Source organism: Astyanax mexicanus, chromosome 6 (assembly GCF_023375975.1).
Source record: "Astyanax mexicanus isolate ESR-SI-001 chromosome 6, AstMex3_surface, whole genome shotgun sequence".
NCBI classification, from domain to species: Eukaryota; Metazoa; Chordata; class Actinopteri; order Characiformes; family Acestrorhamphidae; genus Astyanax; species Astyanax mexicanus.
In genome coordinates this window covers 14256979-14279286 of record NC_064413.1, presented here as the reverse complement: position 1 = coordinate 14279286, position 22308 = coordinate 14256979, and the positions used below count along the sequence as shown (strand labels likewise).

Here is a 22308-nt window from a genome sequence, read left to right as displayed (position 1 = left end):
TACAGCACACTGCTTTCTCAGGTGCCTTTCATTACTTCTGCATTGTTGACACTGACCACACCTAAAAACCTGTTATATAACAAATGCATGTGGAAAAATAGAAAGGCACAGCTCTGTATGTTTTGACAATGAATTTCATACCAGTGGCTTGCAGGTAAACCACAAGTTCACACAAGTGCTGATTATTTGCCAGACATGAAAAACATTTTGTACGCTGCAACGAAGCATTGGCTTTTCTGTCATTCCAGCATTCCACTGTGAAGACACTGGTCTGAAAGAGCCAATCTGATCAAAATGCTCTTGTTGAGAAAATGAATTATTTTGATCAAACTAAACTGCTGAAGGTTATTCTGCTCCTTTCAGAACAATGGACGGATCACCCCACAGTCCAGACCTTAACATTATGGAATGTGTTCAGGTGGAGAAATGCCACAAATGCTCCTAGAACTGAATACAAGTCTCTGAAAAAATAGGAAGCTGTTATAAATGTAATGTGAACTCAGTAAACACTTTAACATTCAGTATTAGGTTTTGTTATGAAAGCTGGTGATTTTCTTTTAAATACATTTTTATTTTGACTGGAAATTAAATAAATGGAAGGTAAATTTTGCATAGTACTGTAAAGCCCTATCCGGACAGTATTCGTTTCTCAGGGGGTCCTGGGGTAATTTTCTCTTTTATGGTGGGTCCTCTGTGATTTTATTCCTGTCCGGAACGACCGTGTATGTTTTTTTTTTTCAGACGTCCTCTGTGAAAATTACAGGCTGCATTATCTACTGTTTTTCGCTGAACCCTGCCACACACCGTAATTACACTTTGGGTGCGCATTTCCATAGAGATCCATTTAAACACAACAGTGAGTGGAAGTAGAGGAGCTACTGAATGCAATGTCATGTGACGGCGAAAGCCTAAAATCTTACTGGTCATCCTGTTTTTTTTTTTTATTGCAGTCCGGATGCGAGAGTTTTATCACTGAGTAGAAGTGTGCAATATTTTTCACAGACGTCCCCCTGAGAAACTAATCCCATCCCCATAGGGCTATTTTTAGGCATTGCATTTGTCATCATTTTTATAGCATTTTCCTTACTGAATAAAAATAATTAGTTTAGAATGTAATACAAATATAGTTTCTAAGAAAGCTTATGTATAAATTGTACATACAATATAACTACTTTTTAAATTCAGTGTGCTGGAAATTCCAAAATATTATCTACATTTACCAAGCCTTTTAGCCTCACAAAGGTTTGTCAACATCAGGTCAAGGTGCAACTTCTTAAGGGACACTGAATTAAATATTAGGTGTGCTGTAACGTCTAACCACATCTGTATTAAAACACTACACATTCAATAACAACACAGGACTATAGCAGTTTCCACAAATAAATCATTTATTAAAAAATGATATGAATCACATTTAAATGATTTGAACAACTGATATAAGTATTACAAAAATTACAAAAATAAGACTACTCAAAACACAAAACCCCCTCCTTTTCCATATTCATTTAAAAATGTATCTGAAGCAGTTTAACATATTTTTCTTTTGTCCAAAATGTAAAGATGTAAAAATAAACTAAATCGGTTTCTACCATCAATGTATGTACATCTGAGAAAAATGACTGCCAGTTTATCTCAACACTCTGCCAGGTCAGAGGATCATCTGATTTCAGATTATCTTTAAGTATCTTTTTAAAGTCATTCAGAGGGATTTGATTGAAATTATATGAGAAATGTACAGTCATAGTGACTAATATGTTATTTTAAGAGTTTAAACATGGTTACCTAAAGTAGTTATGAACTACTTGATGTCTGAATTGTAGGTTCGTTTTGAGATTGACTTTTCCATTTATGGTGAAGGAGAAATAGACCAAAAAACACAATTTTCTTTCATATTCTTAACATTAAATATAACATATTTGACAGTAAATAAATAGCAATGTTACTGTTGTCCTCTGTCTCATCTGGATCACTAAAGAAATCAGTGGGTTTTTACATAATAAACCATTTCACTCTGAATCTATATATGACTATATATATGAGTTATGTTTAGATTTGTAAAAAAAAAAATTCTGCATTCTCCTTTTAAAGTAAAGGTTTGGCCAAAAATGGAATCAAATGCAGTTGATTAGCCAAATAAAAATAAACCAAATTCAGACTTCATGCCTTTTTTTAGTATTTTAGCAATTAAACAGACAGTATTTAAAAATAGTATACTGTGCTAGGTATTTGCGATTGCTTAACACCTGACTAAATGTTCTAGGTATGCAGTGGGCGGAATGCCAAACTGGTGGCTTGCACTGTTTTTTCTTAAAAGCAAAGGATGCTGCAAACAGTTCTTTAAGTGATGCCATAGAAGAACTACTTTTGGTCCTAAAAAGAACCATTTCTGTAAAAGAGGTGTGTATTTGATGATCCCTAAAGGTTAAAGGTTTAAAGATAAAGTTAACTGTTTACTCTTTCCTTAATGTCCAGAGCTTCTGTTTAAAACTGTCCCCTTATTTAATATTTCCTGTGAAAATGTGAAAATCCAGATCACAACATAGCGTGTGTCGCATAAACAATCTGAACATATAGTAGGTCTCCTTTGGAGAAGCTGTGTACAGCTTTAAATCAGACAATGCAATGTAATGGGAATTCCATGTCCAATAGAGTACATCGCTTTGTACACTAAACATTGTGGTGCATTCATTGTTGGCAAAGGTATAGTGAGGAAGTAGAACTGCTTCACTATTGTACTACAGTACTTAAATGCTGTATCTGTATCTACTGGAATATTGGAGTAATTTTTTTCTCCAATTCACGTCATAGTTTTGATGAGTTTAATACTTTTAGTGCTCATCACTGAGTGAATCAAGTGATTAAACTGATCTTATAAGAAGACCACGCTGCTCCTGTTCTCCGTTTTACTTTCCACTGCTTTCTTTAATAATTACATAATGCAATACTGTACTTTTAATTGCATTACTTGAGTAGTACATTTTAGAATAAACTACTTGCAATACTTACCTAAATAAATATTTTTTAATACTTGAGTACTTCCACTTATCGATGATGCTTGAAGAACACTTCTACTCAAGTCACTTTTTTGATAGAGCACTTGTACTTTTACTAAAGTCTGGGTCTCTAGTATTTTATACATGTCTGATTGTGGGGTTGTTGGAGTGCACAAAAAATCTTCACCACATTTTTGGGCACAGCTACAAAATGCGCAACCCAAAGTAGTGCACAGTTTTGGGCACAACTCAGGCCTAGGAACTGGATTCAAGATCCAGATTTGGAGATAGAGTCATATGGCATCACTTAAAAAACCCTTTGTCAGAGGGTACATTAGTACATGTTCCATTGCAAAACTATTACTATTTGATACATTTTTGGTTAAAATGGGAACATCGTCAAAGCATCCCTTCAATCTCATCAAATGAGGCTTTGGCAACTACTCAAAAAAAGCTAAATCTACTGCCAATTCTGACACAGCTTGAGCAGTTTAATTACATGCTGTGTCTTCCAAAATTTAAACATGGATCAGAGCCAGCATGACTACTGGGCATAATCCAAGTCCTCTTCACACTCCTTCTCATCATGCTCGCCTACTCCTTCTTGCTCTTTTTGAGCTCCATGGCCAATGTCTGTTTGTATTTCTTCATGCCCTCCATTGATCATCATACCGTTCACCATGTTGAGTTTTGGATGCAGTTCCGAAGTCTCACTTTCAGAATCTGTTTCGTTAGTTTGCTGTACCTTTTCATTCATTTCTCCTTCCAGTCTTGGTTGGTTCTCTTCGTAACTGTCACTTAATTCTGGACCCTCTTCACTGAGGTGACTCAACTGATCTGCATGCATTCTTAACTCAGAAACTTCGAGAATTTCTCTTGGGGACTCTTCTTCCTCAATTGGACTCCTTTGATATTCTCTGTCATAGTCTTCTACACTGTCTGGATATGGATATCTTTCTTCAGTCTGCTTCAACTCTATATTCTCACTCTCCAATTCCTGCATCTGCTTCTTCCAGGTGTTCCTCAATGGTGCCGTTACATTCCGAAAGTACATCTGTACGTCGGGCAAGATGATTTTCAGTAGGTTTGTCTCTGCTTCAATCCTCGACACAACCTCGTACTTCTCTCTGATCTCCTCTAACTCATTCTTGTGCTTCTCCTCGATTATGTTTCTCTGCCTGTCGATCTCTTTTGCCAGTCTGTCCATCTCTTCCTCCCCTTGCCTTTGTCTTTCTGAAGCTTCCTTCAGCTGCAGCTCCAGCTCACCTCTTTCCTCCTCAGTCTCTGCATATTCTAGCTCCATCTTAAGGTCAGCCGCCATCTTCACAACGGTCATAATCTTTTCGTGCTCCTCCTCGATCCGTTCTTTCATCATCAGAGCGTACCTGAGAAACTCTTTCTCAAGAGCGTCCGTCCTCTCCTGCTCTTCTCTTGCCTTTCTTTCTTCTCTTTGTTGCTGAATCCATCTCTCTATCTCTTCCAGCTGCTCTGTTGGGTCCTGGTACATTTTACTCAGCATCTTCTCACTTGCTTCCACAAGTTCTGAAGTGGGAGGACTTTGGGGTACATCTGCCATGCTGGGACTGCCTCCATTTACTGCAAACAAAACAAACATAGGATGCATCTGCAAGCTTAGGAAAAGATATCTTAGTCATCTAATGCGTTCCAGTCAATTTACAAGCTCTATATATATTGCTTTTGTGTCCAACAAAAGTGTTATGGTATTGGAATTTGTGATGGTTTGGTGCGCATTTAGGGGCAGTGGTCCCTAACACTTACTTTGCCTGATCCCATGCACCACTGCAGTGGCTGCCAACTACCGTGGGCACATGTGCTCACTAGGGTAAGTGTGTGTTACTGTATAAACTGGTTAGTGACGGAGACCACATTCAGTTGAGTTGTACCGTACACATTCCCTGCTCTCCTCTCCAAATGATAGTTATTGAATTACTTGGAGTTTATTTAGCCATAAATTAAAACTTAGAATAGATTTTGTTTCGACAGAAGAAAACTATAATTTACTTTATAGTTCAGACTATAACTGATTTTTAAGTATACTGAGAGGTCAGACTGGAGCTGATCCTGTTAATAATATTTAAAAATATTTATTCTATAAACTACTGACAACAATTCTCCCAAATTACAAATACAAATATTCTCATTTAGAGCATTTATCTGCAGAAAATGAGAAATGGTCAAAATATTGAAAATATACAGTGCTTTCGAACCTTAAATAATGCAAAGAAAACAAGTTCATATTCATTTAGAAACAACAATGCTAATGTTTTAAGAGTTCAGAAATCAATATTTGGTGAAATTACCCTGCTTTTTAATTACAGCCTTAATGCATCTTGGCATGCTCTCCACAAGTCTTTCCCAATGCTTTTGAGTGACCTTATTCCACTCCTGGCGCAAAAATTCAAGCAGTTCTGCTTTGTTTGATGGCTTGTGACCATCTTACATCTTACTTGGTCATATTTAGAGGTTTTTAATTGGGGTTCAGCTCTGGAGATCAACTGTCAACATATTTGAATGTCAGAAAAAGGACCTTCTTCAATGAGAAGCAAAGGAGAGCCAGGTTGAATGAATATGATGAATGAATTGAGCTTTGCTCAACACCTGCCAATCAAATGTTTAGATGGAGGCATGCAGAGGTGTACTTGCACCCACTGTGAAATTTGGTGGAGTATAGGTGAAGATCTGGGGATGCTTCAGCAAAGCTGAAATTAGACAGTTTGGTTTTTGCCAATGATGCATGAATCGAGTCGCATACTAAGTTATCCTGGAAAAAACACTTGCTTCCTTCTGCTCTGGTAATGTTCCCCAACTCTGAGAACTGTTTCTTCCAGCAGGACAATCTTCAAATCCACACAGCTAGATCAATTAAGGTGTGGACGAAGGACCACCAGATCAAGACAGTGTCCTGGCCAGCACAATCTCTAGACCTGAACCTCTTTGAAAACCTATGAAATGTAATCAAGAGATTGATAGATGTAATCAAGATAGATGATCACAAGCCATCAAACAAATCCAGGAGTGGAATAATGCCACCCAAAAGCAGTGTGAAAGACTGGTGGAGAGCATGCCAAGATACATGAAAGTTGTGATTAAAAGTCATGGTTATTTTACCAATAATTGATTCTGAACTCTTCCTTAAATAAAATTTTAGTATTGTTGTTGTTTCTAAATGAATATGAACTTGTTTTGTTTGCATTATTTGAGGTTTGAAAGCTCTGCATCTTTTTTGTTAATTTGACCATTTCTCATTTTCTGCTAATAAACATTCCAAATTACAATAATTTCATTTGGAATTTGGGAGAAATGTCATCATTAGTTTATAAAATAAAACCACAATGTTCATTTTACTCAAATACATATCTATAGATTACATAGAACATACAGACTGTTATATCTCAACTCATTAATCATTGCCATTAACATTTCCTGCCTAATATTTTATAAGTTCTCTTGTGCCTGACGTGTAAGACAACAAGACAGTCCCTTCAAAAGTATTGGAACATTGAGGCCAATCCCATTATTTCTGCTGTAGACTAAAAACTTTTGGGTTTGACATTAAAAAATGAATATGAAGCTTTTATTTCCAAGTATCTACATTTGTATCAAATAATATCACCATTTGTCTGAACCCACCCATTTCTCTGGTAGGCAAAAGTATTGGAGCATGTGACTATCAGATGTGATTTGATGTCCATGTATGTCTTGATACATTGATTATTCAAGAAAATTAAGTAGCATTGAAATTCTATGTTCAGTTTCAGATTTGGGTTTTATCTGTGCATACTGTCCATTCATAGTTAGAGGAGTAACCAACATGAAAACCAGAGAGCTGTCTATGGGTGAAAAACAAGCAACTGTGAAGCTGAGAGAAGATAAAAAAATATATATTGGCCATATTCAGTACAGTTTGGAATGTCCTTAAAAAGAAAACCTAAGTGTACTAAGTAACAGATTTTGAACAGGTAGACCAAAAAAGGTGCAGGAGAGAAAGTATCACAATCTACTCTTCATATAAGACTTCATGAACAAAATAAAGAGGCTTCACCAGAAGATAAAAAAAACACTATTAATGAGGAAAATAGGAAGACCAGGCTGGAATTTACCAAGAAGTAAAGAGCAAAGCCTGTAGACCAGATCTGTAAACTGGCCCTCTGACAATCTCTGACCGGCCCGCAAGAGATCCACCTGATAGGTGCATGACATACAGCTACACAGCTTTTATTTTAAAAAATCAACCTGTTTGTTTTTGTTTTTTGTTTTTATTTGCATCTACTCGGTAAATGCGCTTCACTCAAATGTGTTCAAGAAAGCTTTCAAGATAGCTCTTAACACCATGCTCACGCCATCTGCACCTAGAAAATGCTCGGTCGTGCTAGCCGCATCTTATGTGGCCCCTTGTTAAAAATTAATTAACCACCTCTGCTGTAGACTGATTATGGACTGACAAGACAAAGATTAACCTTTACCAATGTGTTGAAAAGACAAAAGTTTGGAGAAAGAAAAGATCTTCTCATGATCTGAAACATACCAGCTCATCTGTAATACACAGTGGAGGTAGTGTCATGATTTGGGCATGCATTGCTTATTCTGGGACAGGGTCATTAATCTTCACTGAAGGTTTTGTCTGTGAATTTAAAGAAAGATGAACCAAACTGATTGGAAGATTCTTTATCATGTTAATGACTCAAAACACACTGTAGCCTGGAAAAGCATCACAGAAGTAGAACGCAGTAGTTTAGTTATGTCAGTCGATCACAGACATGATGCAGTTACTGCAAGTGAAGGATTTGCAACTAAATATTAAGTCTTATTTACTTTTATTTACTTTAAGTTGATCTGTTCTAAAGTGTTTGCTTACAAGTAAAATGGGTGGGTTTAGACAGAAAGTGCTATCTTCTGAACTATGTATGAGATCCAGATGTATATAACTGAAAATAAAAGCTAAAATCTGTTTTTTTTGTCTCATATTCATCTTTTCGGGTGAAACCAAAATGCTTTCAAGCTACAGCAGAAATAATGGCATTGGCCTCCATTTCAATACATTTGAAATGGACTAGAATTTACATTTTTTTGACATTTGTGCTACAGGAGTATACACCACCCTTGACACACTGAAAAAAAATTATGCGTAAAATTTACTTAAAAAAAGTTTTGCAACTTCCTGCATTTGCTTTTTTTAAAATAAATTTAAGTAACTTCAACTCTGTTTCAAGACCTAAATGTTCCATAGAGTAAATAAGTGAACTGAACTTCAGTCAAACATTTCTTTTAGTAAACTTTACTTAATTTCTGCATACAATATTACCTAATTACAATTATTAAATTTATACAATATTATTAGGTAACTCTTTACTTGGATGGTCCATTTTATGGTCTTGTTGATGCTCAACTGACATTCAACTAACACTGAATTGAATGTCCATTAAATTTAACTTAACCCTATGTTGAATGTAAATGATTCAAAATAAAACCTAACCCTAACCTAAACCCTTAATCAACCATAAAATCAAACCCTACACCTAACCTTAACCTAAACTTAAAATCTGACCCTAAACCCAATCCTAAAATATTAAGAGAAGTGTTTGGGTTAGAGTTGAATGTTGGGTTATATTCAATAGAGAATCATTTACTTTCACCTTTTAGTTCATTTGCATTTAATAGACATGTCGTTGAATGTTAGTTGAATGTCAGTTGAGCATCAAAGAGGCCATCAAATGGACCATCCAAGTAAAGTGTTACCTATTATTATTATAATATTATTATTTATATTCAAATATTTACATAATCTCAAAGATTTATGTTGTAAACCGACCAGGTCTCACTGTCTCAACACATGGATGGCATGTAATACATTAGTATACTAAAAAGAATGTATTACATGCCATCCATGTGTTGAGACAGTGTAATATGTGTGTTTTAACTAAAAATATTTACATTTTAGGAATTATAATATATTATGTATCATAATTTTTTAGAGTAATATTGTATGAATTAAGTAATTGTAATTAGGTAATATTGTATGCAGAAATTAAGTACAGGTTACTAAAAGAAATGATTGATTCAGCAAAAATAAATGAAGTAAAGGTTTTTAAAAGAAATGATTGACTGAAGTTCAATTCACTTATTTAATCTATGTTACATTTAAGTCTTGAAACCGAGTTGAAGTTACTTAAATTTATCTGAAATTAAATTTACCTAAAAAAAAGCAAATGTAGAAAGTTGCAAAACTTTTTTTTCAATGCATGACGCCACTGTAACCAGATACAATTGTAAATGGTATTCGTTACACGTCACCACATTGTTATGATTTGTATGGCTGATTGATGTAGTGCATCAGCTAATGAGGTGAGGTGAGGTAGTGGAGTTTCTGATAAAGTGTATGGTAAGTAAATATCTGAGAGTGTATAGAGTTAATGAGTTCACCTGTCTGCGGCAGTTGTTCTCTTTCCTCCTGGTGTTGCTTCTCTTCCTCCAGTTCCTGCTCTCTTTCCTCCTGATGTTTCTTCTCCTCCTCCAGTTCCTGCTCCTTTTCCTGCAGATTCACTGTAAGCTCCTGGACTGCTCTTGTTCTTGCTTGCAGCTCTTCTGAGAGGACCTTGCTCTCTTCTTCCTTCTCCTGTAGTTTCAGTGCCAGTTTCTCCAGTTCTCGTTTAAAGGCCTCCAGTTCACTGGCCATGCTGTTCAAACGGACCTCTCTGTCATTCACCACTTTTCTCATGCCATCCAGACCAGTTTCTCTGTCCTGTAGGAGACCAGTAACTCTCCTCAGCTCCACTGCCATGCTTTCCAACTCCTTAATCTTATCTTGAAGCTCTTTGTCCTTTTTCTGCAGTCGTTTCTTAATTTCTTCAAGTTCATTAAAGAGAAAAAAGAATTAATTCTTGATATAAGATTATACATTGTCCAGTCAGAATGTTAGAATGACCTTTGTTTCTCTATACATTATAATCCTCCTTTTAACCTATTCTTCAATGCTCAGGACCCCACAGGACCACCACAGAGCAGCTATTATTTGTGTGGTCGGTTATTCTCAGCACTGCAGTGACACTAATATGGCCCGTGAGGTTGTTTGAACTATAATGAAAGATAATAAAAAATAAAAAAATAAAACACTTCTCTGGCCAGTCTTTGTTTACATCCCTCCCCTGTCTCTCTGTTGCGCTCGGCAAGACTTTTTTTTCGCCCGTTCTTGTTTTTCCGCCCATTCTTGGGCTCCCTATCTCCTTATAAGGGTGTTTTTACCGTCTGTGTTCCAATTTACTAGCCGGGGCAGCGCTAGTGTATTGGACCACGACCCTGAAGACATGGGTTTGATCCTGCGTCAGATGTTGTGTGTTTATTTATTTATTTTTTCCTTTCTTCTTGGGTTTAAGATCTTTGAGATCAACTGTTCTGCAATTGGGTTCAACAACCCTCTGGGCTGGGCACATTACACTTCATTTTCCAAAACAGATTTTTTTTTGTGGCCCGCCATGTAATGACTTGGAAAATGTCTGGCCCATGGCCAAACTTAATTGCAGACCCCTGGTGTATGCTGTGCTGGTATGAGGGAATCAGACACAGCAGTGCTGCTGGACTGAGAATAGTCCACCAACCAGAAATATCCAGTCAACAACATCCAGCATCCTGTGGGCAGCAATGTCTTGAGGGCACTGGTAACAGAAGGCCCAGCTAACAGATAACATTATAAGAATGTTTAGCAGCATTTTGAAAAGGTTCCAGGAAGGTTAGCTTGTAATAATCTTCCGGGAATGCTCTTAAACCATGTGACATAATAATTGCTTCATGTTTTAAAAACGTTGCTTCACAACGTTATTAAAACGTTATATCTTATATTACGTTCCAAGCTAGACGAATACTGATGTCATGGAAACATTAAAAGTAACTGGAGTGTTGAGAATGACCCACCACCCAAATAATAGCTGCTCTGTGGTGGTCTTTTGGGGTCCTGATCATTGAGAAACATGGTGAAAGGAGGATAAAACAGTGTGCAGATAGACTGCAGTCTCTAATTATAGAATTAGCAAGTTTTTACATATGCTCAGTGGACCTAATAGGAGATCTGTGTTTGGGGAAAAGAGTGGAATGGACTTTGTAATTACGTTAATTAAAAGCTTAAATGTTGTTGTTCTTAATGTAGTATTGCACTGTATATGTTTTATCAAACATAACAAACAGACACTTGTAGCAATCTCATCATTAGGTAATCATGTTAGTTTAACCATTGTTTGCCAATAATATACCTCATATTTATTACAACATTGTGCATTTTAACACTGTAACAATGTTGTTAGCACCAAAACAATAGTGGGCTATTCCACAAAGCGAGTTTATAAAAGCAGTGCTTATTTGAGGAAGCCTCGCTCATAACTGATTAAGGTTTAAAAGAAACTAAAATATTAAACACAATATTGTTTAATGACAACATTGAGTTTTTATTAAAACTCAAGTAATTTTAACTTCTAAATTCCGTCCTGTATGTAATTGTCTGATTCATGCATGCATCTGATAATTTTTTTAATTCATGCAAATAACTCTTATTTATTCATTAATTCATTGTATACTATTGTTAAACACACAAACATTATAATAATTGTTTTAGTGTACTTTTTTTAAATGTTGATTTTTCAAATTAATTTTTATACCTCTAATTCGAACTGTATGTGTGCTTTCTAAATCAGAATAAGTGGACAGTGAAGTTATAGTGGAATGATGTTCCTGAATATTGTTTTCTACCAGCGGCCTATGAAATCACACGGGCCAACCAATCACAGTGAACAAGCTAAGCTAAATGTCAGTTCTACCCTGGTACAGAGCAGTTTTTTTAAATGCATATGTTGCTGTAGTAATTGATCCTGACTTACCCTTGTTTGTGGAACTAAATTTTAGCAAAATATTGAGTTAGCTGGCTTTGTGGAATAACTCCCCAGGTTGTTGCAATGCTGTGTCAACATAACTGTTCTTCAATGAAGTTCGTTAATTAACTGGGCTCTTTATTTGAGAGTATTTCTCCTGATTAATCAGTAAGATTAATTGCACTCTCACCAAGTGAATGAACCGACTCCTCCATATCCAGGCTGTCCTGCTCTGCAATTTTCAACCCCGCTGTAGATCCATAAGCAGAAAAAAGTCATTACTCTGGATTCCAGGCACCAGTTAATGCCTGGACATGTAGCAGCCCCTCCCATTTTGGGAAGAATGTGTTGAAGGCAACAGGTTTTCAATTCAGTTCAATCACTTTCTCCACATCAAACACGCAATAATGGGTAAATGGGTTAATAGTGAAAATCAAATATGAGTAGTAAACCGTAGTGACCACTAATGCAAAGAAATTCTGCTAATGGTAACACTTTATTTTAAGGAACACAAATTAGGCGCTTATTAATGTCTTATTATTTGATTAATAAAGCCTTAGTTAGACATTTGTAAATTATTTATTTACCACTTATTAGGCTTTATTCTGTGTAAGTGTTATTGGTACTTAAATAGGGGTCTGTGATTGATTAAAAATGTATTCAGTTCTTTTTAGTGTGTAATTAGTGATGAACAGAACCTCACTTTAAAATATGGTACACATCTTGGTCTATTAGTGACTTATTAAGCCCTTATTAACTCAATAAACTCCAGCACAGCCATAACCTTGCCAAACTCACATAGATCAAACTGCTGCCAATTACACTAATACACTAATAACATGTAGAATTAGCTGATAGTTAATGCTTAATAATCTGCTTAACAGGGTGCTAAAATAACTGTTTATTGTGCACTATAAGAACTAATACAGCCATTTTTATTCATTTCCACATAACAGACCCCTAATTAAGCACTAATAACACTTGCACAGAATAAAGCCTAATAAGTAGTGAATAAATAATTACAAATGTCTAATTAAGGCTTTACTAAGCACATAATAAGGCATTAATTAGCACCTAATTTGTGTTCCTTAAAATAAAGTGTTACCCTTTTGCTCCTCTATTTAGATTTTGTTCCACAGGAAAAGCAGTGTATTTCTGGTCACATCAGATCAAACTTTTACAGCTGAAATATACACTCACCAAACAAGTTATCCGAAAACACTTGCACACCCACTCATTTACATATTAGTTTCACATTCGCTTAATTTAGAGTATTGTATGGAGGTTGTATGGTAAGTATTTCTAGAACTGCTAATCTCAGGGTACTGTAAGAACAGCAGTCGCTATTCTATTTATTTTGAATTCTACAGTAAATAAATAACACAAATGAGCTGCAGTTCACCCTGATCTACAATATAACTGAACATATAAGTACTATAACACAAATCAAGACACAAAGCAATCAATGCATGAAATAAAACAGTGTACAATAAGTACAATCTTTGGCTTTTACAGTTTCAGACGAAATGAAAAGTCACTGGGTTTTGGAACTGCCTTTTTCCAAAGCATTACTTAATTCTAAGTATAGCATTTTATGCTAAAGAAATAAATAAATAATTATGGTTACTCACATCTCTCAGGTGAAAGTATTTCCGTACCTAAACAAGAATAAAATACATTCCAGTGAATAATGCTTTCAATAAATACACTGCATGGCCAACAAAAAAAAAGTCTCCACCTGGATTTAAGTAAGTAAATGATGTGGGGTTGATGCTGCAGTTGGTCAGGTGTAGGTTCAGCAACAGTATGTGCTGAAAGAATAAGGTCAGCTGACTACCTGAATATACTGAATATAGACCAGGTTATTCCATCAATGGATTTTTTCTTCCCCTGATGGCACGGGCATATTCCAAGATAATAATGTCAGGAATTATGGGGCTGGAATTGTGAAAGAGTGATTTAGGGAGCATGAGATCATCATTTTCACACATGGATTGAGAGAGTTCACCACAGAGTCCAGACCTTAACCTCATTGAGAATCTTTGGGATGTGCTGGAGAAGACTTTGTGCAGCAGTCAGACTCTACCATCATCAATGCTGCTGCAAGATCTTGGTGAAAAATTAATGCAACACTGGATTGAAATAAATCTTGTGACATTGCAGAAGCTTATTGAAACAATGCCACATAGAATGTATGCCGCAAATAAAGCTAAAGGCGGTCCAACCAAATATTAGAGTGTGTAACCTTTTTTTTGATGGCAAAATGTATTTGGACCAGGCAGTGTTTTAGAACTTCAAGCTGCACAAATGAAGACAAACAGTATTTGAGACCAGGTAAACTGCATCTTTAATGCATCTTGTTTTTTGCCTGAAAATTGCTTTCTTTGCTGAACAGTCAGTTACAGTTACTGTGCTTTTAGATCATGTGGTTCTCTTCCTCATATCTTTTTTTTTTTTTTTTTTCCTATTTTCTCCCCAATTTACATGGCCAATTACCCAACCCACAAGTAATAACCCAACACACCAGGAGAGTGAAGAGTGAAGCACATTCTTCCTTCGATAAATGTGAAGTCAGCCACTGCTTCTTTTCGAGCTGCTGCTGATGTAGCATTACCGAGCAGCATCACAACGCTTTAGACCGCTGGACTACGCGCCCCACTCTCTTTCTCATATCTTGATACAGGGGGTATGATTTAATACATTGCTATACACTCACCGGCCACTTCATTAGGTACATCTGTCCAACTGTGCATTAACGCAAATGTTGAATCAGCCAATCACATGGCAGCAACTCTGCATACATTTTGGCACGTAGACATGACCAAGACGATCTGCTGCAGTTCAAACTGAGCATCAGAATGGGGAAGAAAGGTGATTTAAGTGACTTTGAACGTGCCGTGGTTGTTGGTGCCAGACGGGCTGGTCTGAGTATTTCAGAAACTGCTGATCTACTGGGATTTTCATGCACAAACGTCCATAGGGTTTATAGAGAATGGTCTGAAAAAGTTCTGTGGGTGAAAATGCCTTGTTGATGCCAGAGGTCAGAGGAGAATGGTCAGACTGGTTCCAGCTGATAGAACAGCAACAGTAACTTAAATAACCACTTGTTACAACCGAGGTCTGCAGAAGAGCATCTCTGAAAAACAGCACAACACGTCTAACCTTGAGGCGGATGATGAGCCACAGCAGCAGAAGGGTGACACTTCTATCAGCTAAGAACTGAGGAAACTGAGGCTACAATTCACACAGGCTCTCCAAAACTGGACAATAGAAGATTGGAAAAACGTTACCTGGTCTGATGAGTCTCTGATGATTTCTGCTGCGACATTCAGACAGTAGGGTCAGTTTGGCGTCAACAACATAAAAGCATGGATCCATCCTGCCTTATATCATTGGTTCAGGCTGGTGTTGGTGGTGCAATAGTGTGGGGCTCATTAGTACCAATTGAGCATCGTGTCACAGCCTATCTGAGTATTATTGTTGCTGACCATGTCCATCCCTTTATGACCACAGTGTACCTGTATCTTCTGATGCTTCTTCCAGCAGGATAATGCGCCATGTCATAAAGCGAGAATCATCTCAGACTGGTTTCTTGAACACCACAATGGGTTCACTGTACTCAAACATAACTCCACAGTCACCAGGTCTCAATCCAATACAGCAGCTTTGGGATGTGGTGGAACGGGAGATTCGCATCATGGACGTGCAGCCGACAGATCTGCAGCAATGATCTGCGTGTTGCTATCATGTCAATATAGACCAGACTCTCAGAGGAATGTTTCCAGTACCTTGTTGAATCTGTGCCACAAAGAATTAAGGCAGTTCTGAAGGCAAAAAGGGTTCCAACCCATTACTACCAAAGTGTACCTAATAAAGTAGCCGGTGAGTTTATATTGTGATACGGTATGGAAGATGTTTTTAAGCCCACGGGCCACTAATCTAACCTACATAGGCAGAGTAGCATATTTGTTTAAAGCATTCGCATGATGATATTTTGGTAACTATGTTAATTAAAGTGCATTCAAACACATTTTATTAACAGTATAGTTTAAGAGGGTGACACTTAGTAACAGTTTTGGACGTAAAAAAAATTGGTATTTTGCAAATACTATTGTTTATGTCATCAGAAAAGTAGGATTTAAAGCAGTTGGGATTTAAACACAACTCAAAATGAACCACTGTCTGTCAGATATTTTTGTAAGTTAATATTTTAATGTATCAATATTTTCTTACACCCCTAGTTACACCACTCCTTATCATTTTAACATGGATGCCCAGGCTTAAACTAGAAAGAATAGACAGCAATATATAAATTGTTGTATAAAACTGTATATTCCATTATTCTGTACTACACTCACCTGCCATGTACAGGTGAATGGTCTTCTCCACCCTGTTTTCCCAGTTTCCACCACTGATGACCTGACAGCTGTAGATTCCAGTGTCCGCCTGGCCGACATCTCTCAGAAGAAGAGAAACGTTTCCTATCTTCAGCTCCTCAGTGAACAAACTCAGCCTGCCCTCATACCTTTTACCCACCGTCACCTGCCCGTTCTTATACAGGTAAATACATTCTATCCCCCTGAACCACCTGATCTCCATATCAACCGCACTGGTTTCAGGGGAGAGGTGAGAGGTCAGCGTGACATCATCACCGGGGTAGGCAAACACCCGGTTGTAGCGACACACCAGGATAAACATGTCTGTAGACAAAGGAAGAGTTACTAAAGCATGAAGTGGCATGACTGTGCACACATACACACATGAACAGACCCCTCCAAAGGATTAGAAACAGCAAGATCCAATTTTCTTCATTTTGCTATATAAACTGAAGACATATGGGTTTGAGATCAGATCAAAGCTTTAACTTAGCTTTAATTTTCTTTATATGTGCTTCGTGACGTGTTAAAAACTTGATAGTTTGATGGCTGACTAGCCAATCTTTTGGTGAGCAAATGAGTAGAAACATAGTCTTAAAGGAAATTAAAATAAAGAAGATTACAGGTAATGTTACATGTAATGTGAAGCTTTTCCTGCAGATTATTTTGTTGTTGTTTTGTTGGGTTTCTCCCTTCAGTCAAAATGAAGTCCCTTCAGTAATTTGGAATAGGTCCACTTCTACCTTCCACTTTTTTACCTTGAAGTTCTAGCTATCTTGGCATAATTTTCTGGCTCATTGCTGCATGTTAAAGTTCCTAATCAGCTCCTGATTAAATAAGACACATCTCTGCATATTGGCTAAGAAATGTTTCTGTAAACTTTTGAATTATCTTTGCTACATTATCTTTGCTACATTATGGATAAAGATAAGGGAACCTGTTCCTGAAGCACCCATCGAACCCCAAGCCATAACACTACCTCCACCATGCTTGACAGATGGGCAGATCATTTCTTTATATACACTTTGGTCTTAATACCTTAAGAACATCAGTCCATAAAACTTTAAATCCATAGATTTTTTTAAATATTTGTACAAAGCAGCTGTTAAGGTGCTTAAAGATTATCAAACAAACTTTAATATCAGACAAATGTAACCTGAGTAAATATAAAAAGCACTTTTTAAATGATTTCATTTATTAAGGGAAAAAACTATCCAACCCAAACTAGCCCTTTGTAAAAAAAAAAAAAATGAATTAACTGTGATTAAAAACCATTTAAGGAACTTCAGGTCGCATTTGCCTCAGTTTAGGGTCAGTGTTAATAATTCAATAATAAGAAAGAGAAATGGTCTCCATGGAAGACCTCTTAGGCAAAATACACTGTTGACCTAAAAGAACACAACAGCCCATCTCACATATGCCAATTGTGTCCGTTCGTGACCTTAAGCTTAGGTGTACATGGTTTCTGCAGCAGGACAATGACCCAAAGCACACAAACAAGTCTACCTCTGAATGGGTTAAAAAATACAATGAAGGTTTTAGAGTGGTCTAGTCAAAGTCTGATTAAGATGCTGTGGATGATCTTAAACAGGTTGTTCATGCTTGAAAATCCTCCAATGTAGCTAAATTAAAACAATTCTGTAAAGAAGAGTAGAACAAATTTCCTCCAAAGAAATGTGAAAGACTCACTAACCAAGTTATTAGATTTAGGGGGCAAACACGTTTTCACACAGGGCTAGATTGGTTTGGATAGTTTTTTTCCTTTAATAAATAAAATTAAAATGTAAAGTTTTTTTTATATTTACTTATATTTAGGTTATCTTTGTCTGATATTATTTGTTTAATAATCTGAAAATGATTAGTATGACAAAAAAGCAAAAACAAAAGAAACCTATAGGGGGCAAATACTTTTTCACACTACTGTACATGCAATTCGTACTGCAAATGAGTGGTTTATATCTTGAGTTATAGCCTAGCCTTATTATTTCTGCTGTCAAGGGCTATATATACACACAGCAATTAAAGTGGTGCAAATTCAGATTTTTGTCTTTTTGATGTGACCTATATCTGTCAATCTGTGTTACAAATAATAATAAAAATAATGGATTTTTTCTCCTTTAGCGTTTGTCTGAACATTGCTAAAGCCTTCTTTTTGAGGCAGGCTGTTTCTGATGTAACTGTTTGCTGTTCTTGTGTTTTGTCTGTATACAGTAGGTTTAACAATGTTTACATCATCAACTGCTGTCGTTTTTCCTGGCTATCCTTGACAGATTTCTTTTTCAGGACATTTCAAATTGTTGTATTAAGCAGTACATTGTTATGCCAAAAGTCATGCCACAGCAGTATGTAAAATGATATTTAGTTTATACCTAAGGAGAAGGCTTGGGAAGACCCACCCCTGTATATGTTGTAAGGTGTTGTCTTGTGAGAGAGGTTGGTCACTGGCCAGTGTGCTCATGGCAAGGTGACATGAGTCCAAGCAAGGCCTGATAGGGGGGGGCAGATGCATGGGATATTTCATTTCTGAAGTTGTGCATGCAACAAGATCAACATGTGGATATTTTTAAAGAACAAAATAATAATAATTCTGTAAAAAAAAAACTTTTTATGGGATTTTCTGGTTTTATTTGTCTTAAAGAGTCAATCAGAAATAAGTAAGGAAATCTCTTTAGGCTGCTTGCATTGCACTTGGAGTGGCAAAGACAAAATCTGGGGGGCAATGCCCCACTTTAGCTCCCCCAAGAGCTGACCCTGGTGATTGTGACTGGCGGCATCTGGGTAGAATTGTCAGAAGAAGAGTCAAACAACCATGATACATGATGATTTTCCTGTTTTCGGCACCAAAATTGGCTTGCATTTTTCTATTAGACACGTTTCTGGTCTTCTTATTTGTTAATGCTTCATGCCCATAACTAGCATTTGATACTTTTTGATCTATTTTTAGAATATTTGCAAATTCTGTAGGGCAGCAATCAATGCAACTCCTAACTTTTGTATGAAAGACAGTAAACACATATCAATCTACTTTTATAACTCTACTGTAATTCACCAGCAGATATACTAAGAACTTTGGACTCCAACTTGATCCTGGAAGTTTAACGTTCCTGCAGATTTTAAATCCACACTTAATTCACCTCAACTGATCCAACCAATTGCTGCTCTCTGAAGTTCTTGATTGGATGGATGAGGTGTGTTAGATTTGGGCTGGAGCTGAAACCTCCAGGAAGGTGACTCTCCAGGAGAAAGTTTGGAGACCATTGACATAGACCATATATCACACACACAAGCAAAAATGTGACTTCACAAATCTAACAGCCTCACCCACAGCTGCACTATGCTTATATAATAATGAACATTAACTGTGAAATAAATGACTCTGAAGCAGAAGTGGAGAAAAAGAATAAACTCTGTTCCTACCTGGCCTTTGCTGTCTTCCCTTCCTGCTGCAGTGTAATGTGTGCACCAACACACCAGAACACTCAATCACACTCACACACACACCCACACAGGGACACACCCCTTTAACTCAGATCAGTCAGACATGTCTAGTGCTAAAAAAATTGAAGTGCAGAGCAAGCACTGAATCTGCTGCAGGCGAGAAAACTCTGCTAACGCTGCCAACACCCTCGAACAATCACGTCTATTCATGCGTTCATTCAACTCCAATACTGCTGCAGGCATTAAAGAGGAATCTGCCAATCTCTCTGTTTTCCTGCTCAATTTAATGGTTAAGTAATAGGCCTGTTTGTAAAATGTATAATATATAAATATGAGACCACTTAAAATGATAAGTTTCTTTGTTTTTTACCATTGGAAAAACCTCTGGAATATAATCAAGAAGAAGATGGATGATCACAAGCCATTAAACAAAGATGAAATGCTTGAATTTTTGCCCAGACGTGGCATAGAATTATCCAAAAGCAGTGTGAAAGACTGGTGGAGGAGAACATAATGCATGAAAGATGCATGTAAAGTGTGACTAAAAAACAGGGTTAGTCTAAATATTGATTTCTGAACTTGTTTTCTTTGCATTATTTGAGGCCTGAAAGCTCTGCATCTTTTTTTATTTCAGCCATTTCTCAGTATCTGAAAATAAATGCTCTAAATCAGTGGTTCCCAACCTTTGTCTTCAGGGACCCATATTTTTACCATTGTAAGCTTTGGTGACCCAACATAAACCCCCCCCCCCCCCCCCCCCCCCCAAAAGTAAAAGATGTAAGTGTATAAATGGGTTGGGGGGGGGGGGGGTTGGAAATGACAAATAAAAACTGACATTTACTATAGATTAATAAAATAAACACGTAAAAAAGGAAAAATTGATACATAAAACATAAGGAATTTTTATCTTATGAAGAAAAAAATAATTAGATCAATAAAATAATACAACTATTTAAAATGAATAAAAAATAATTTATATAAAAAAAAAAAGAAAAAAAAAGAATAATTTCAGTTTCAGTTTCAAATCAGTAAAACAGCTCACCAAAACCTCAACCTGTCCAAATATTGGACAATAATTGATTAACTTTACAGGCCCTCACTCATTTTCATTTATTTAACTAAACTGAGTTTTATATTCTTATATTATTATATTATTATATTCAGCCTCGCGCTGAATTCAGCTCCGCGCTGCCGGAGAGAGCGCCCGCGCGCGCGCCAGAGAGAGAGAGAGAGAGACAGAGAGAGCGCAGCGCAGCGCGGCGAATTTTGCTTACCCTAGACTATATATAGTATTAAAATGAAACCCCTTAAAATCAAGAGGGCTTCGCGACCCATCGTGGATCTTTGGCGACCCATAGGTTGGGTCGCGACCCATAGGTTGGGAACCACTGCTCTAAATGACAATATTTTTATTTGGAATTTGGGAGAAATGTTGTCTGTAGTTTATAAAATAAAACAACAATGTTCATTTTACTCAAACATATATCTATAAATAGCAAAATCAGAGAAACTGATTCAGAAACTAAAGTGGTCTCTTAATTTTTTCCAGAGCTGTATATGCTGTGATTAAACGCATTTTCCCTTCTTATCACTGAAACTATAATGGATTTTAAAAGTAAAATAAAAATCTATGTAAGATCATCACAGTATCTTTTTAACTTTGAGTACAGGTTGTCCTTTGTGAACTATGTTCAATATTAGTTGAATTTTAAAAAGGCACAACAATGCAAAATATAAAAAAGAGGAAGAAATCTTCTTAAAGGAAAAATCCTGTGTGAAATGGGGTGTAGTGAAACATGATATTGAGTATGAACTTTTGTTGAATAGCCCACCTCTGTCCTTCTAAAATACAGTGCTTTTAGTCAATGCTCCCAACAGGATTACAAAACCAGCTTCTGAACTCGTAAAAAAGAATAATGTGTTAAAATAATTAACATGCATTAACACTTTTGTATTTGTAATCAATTGATCAAGCTTAATCAAATGCACTTCTGCAGTAACAATTTTGAGAACACATAATTTTACATCAAATTAAATTATGCAATTTTTTAAAAAATATAGGCCTACTTGCCATTTTCAACTGCAGCAATTTAAACTGAACTGTCAACACACATTTATTCATACCTCCTCACCCTATTTCTGCCTGACGTCTGATAAGTAATTAGTGTAATGATTTGTCAACTGGGTGGAACCCTCCTTTTTCAATAGTTGAAGAAAAGATCTGTCCACCTCATTGAGCAACAGGCACTTAGCCTTGTGAGAATGTTTCTGCTGTTATGTTCTCATTAAAGGTCTAGAGGAGAGGAAACACCTGCAAACGTCTGCTGTAACCTCAGTCCAGAAAACCTGACCCAAACTGAACCATTAACCCCCTGTAGTCTTTAATAACAGTACATTTGTGAACACACTTCTTACTTAATCTCAGCTCAACATGAACTGAGTTAGATGATGATGATGATGATGAGTCTGGTGAGGGAGAACCAAAGCTTAAAGCCAGTGGACTTCAGTGGAGTCGGGCTAACATTATCGTTTATATGAGACTCAGTTATGCTGCATACAAGAGAGGAACATATGCTCACTGCCATATTTACCTTCCAACCAACTAATGCTACCCATACATGAAAATAC

The 22308-nt window shown here is 36.7% G+C and overlaps 1 protein-coding gene across 1 annotated transcript; it reads right to left on the bottom strand.

The window, feature by feature from the left end:
- Window positions 1-1396: 1396 nt before the first annotated feature.
- On the bottom strand, window positions 1397-19718 carry LOC103035039 (golgin subfamily A member 6-like protein 22). The gene is made up of 6 exons (XM_007232943.4): window positions 19660-19718; window positions 16225-16566; window positions 13498-13524; window positions 12057-12116; window positions 9435-9857; window positions 1397-4589 (listed from the first exon to the last, which is right to left on the bottom strand). Exons 2-6 carry the CDS (start codon window positions 16562-16564, stop codon window positions 3538-3540), a joined length of 1902 nt encoding a protein of 633 aa, XP_007233005.3. The 5' UTR covers window positions 16565-16566; window positions 19660-19718; the 3' UTR covers window positions 1397-3537.
- Between the last annotated feature and the right edge of the window lie 2590 nt (window positions 19719-22308).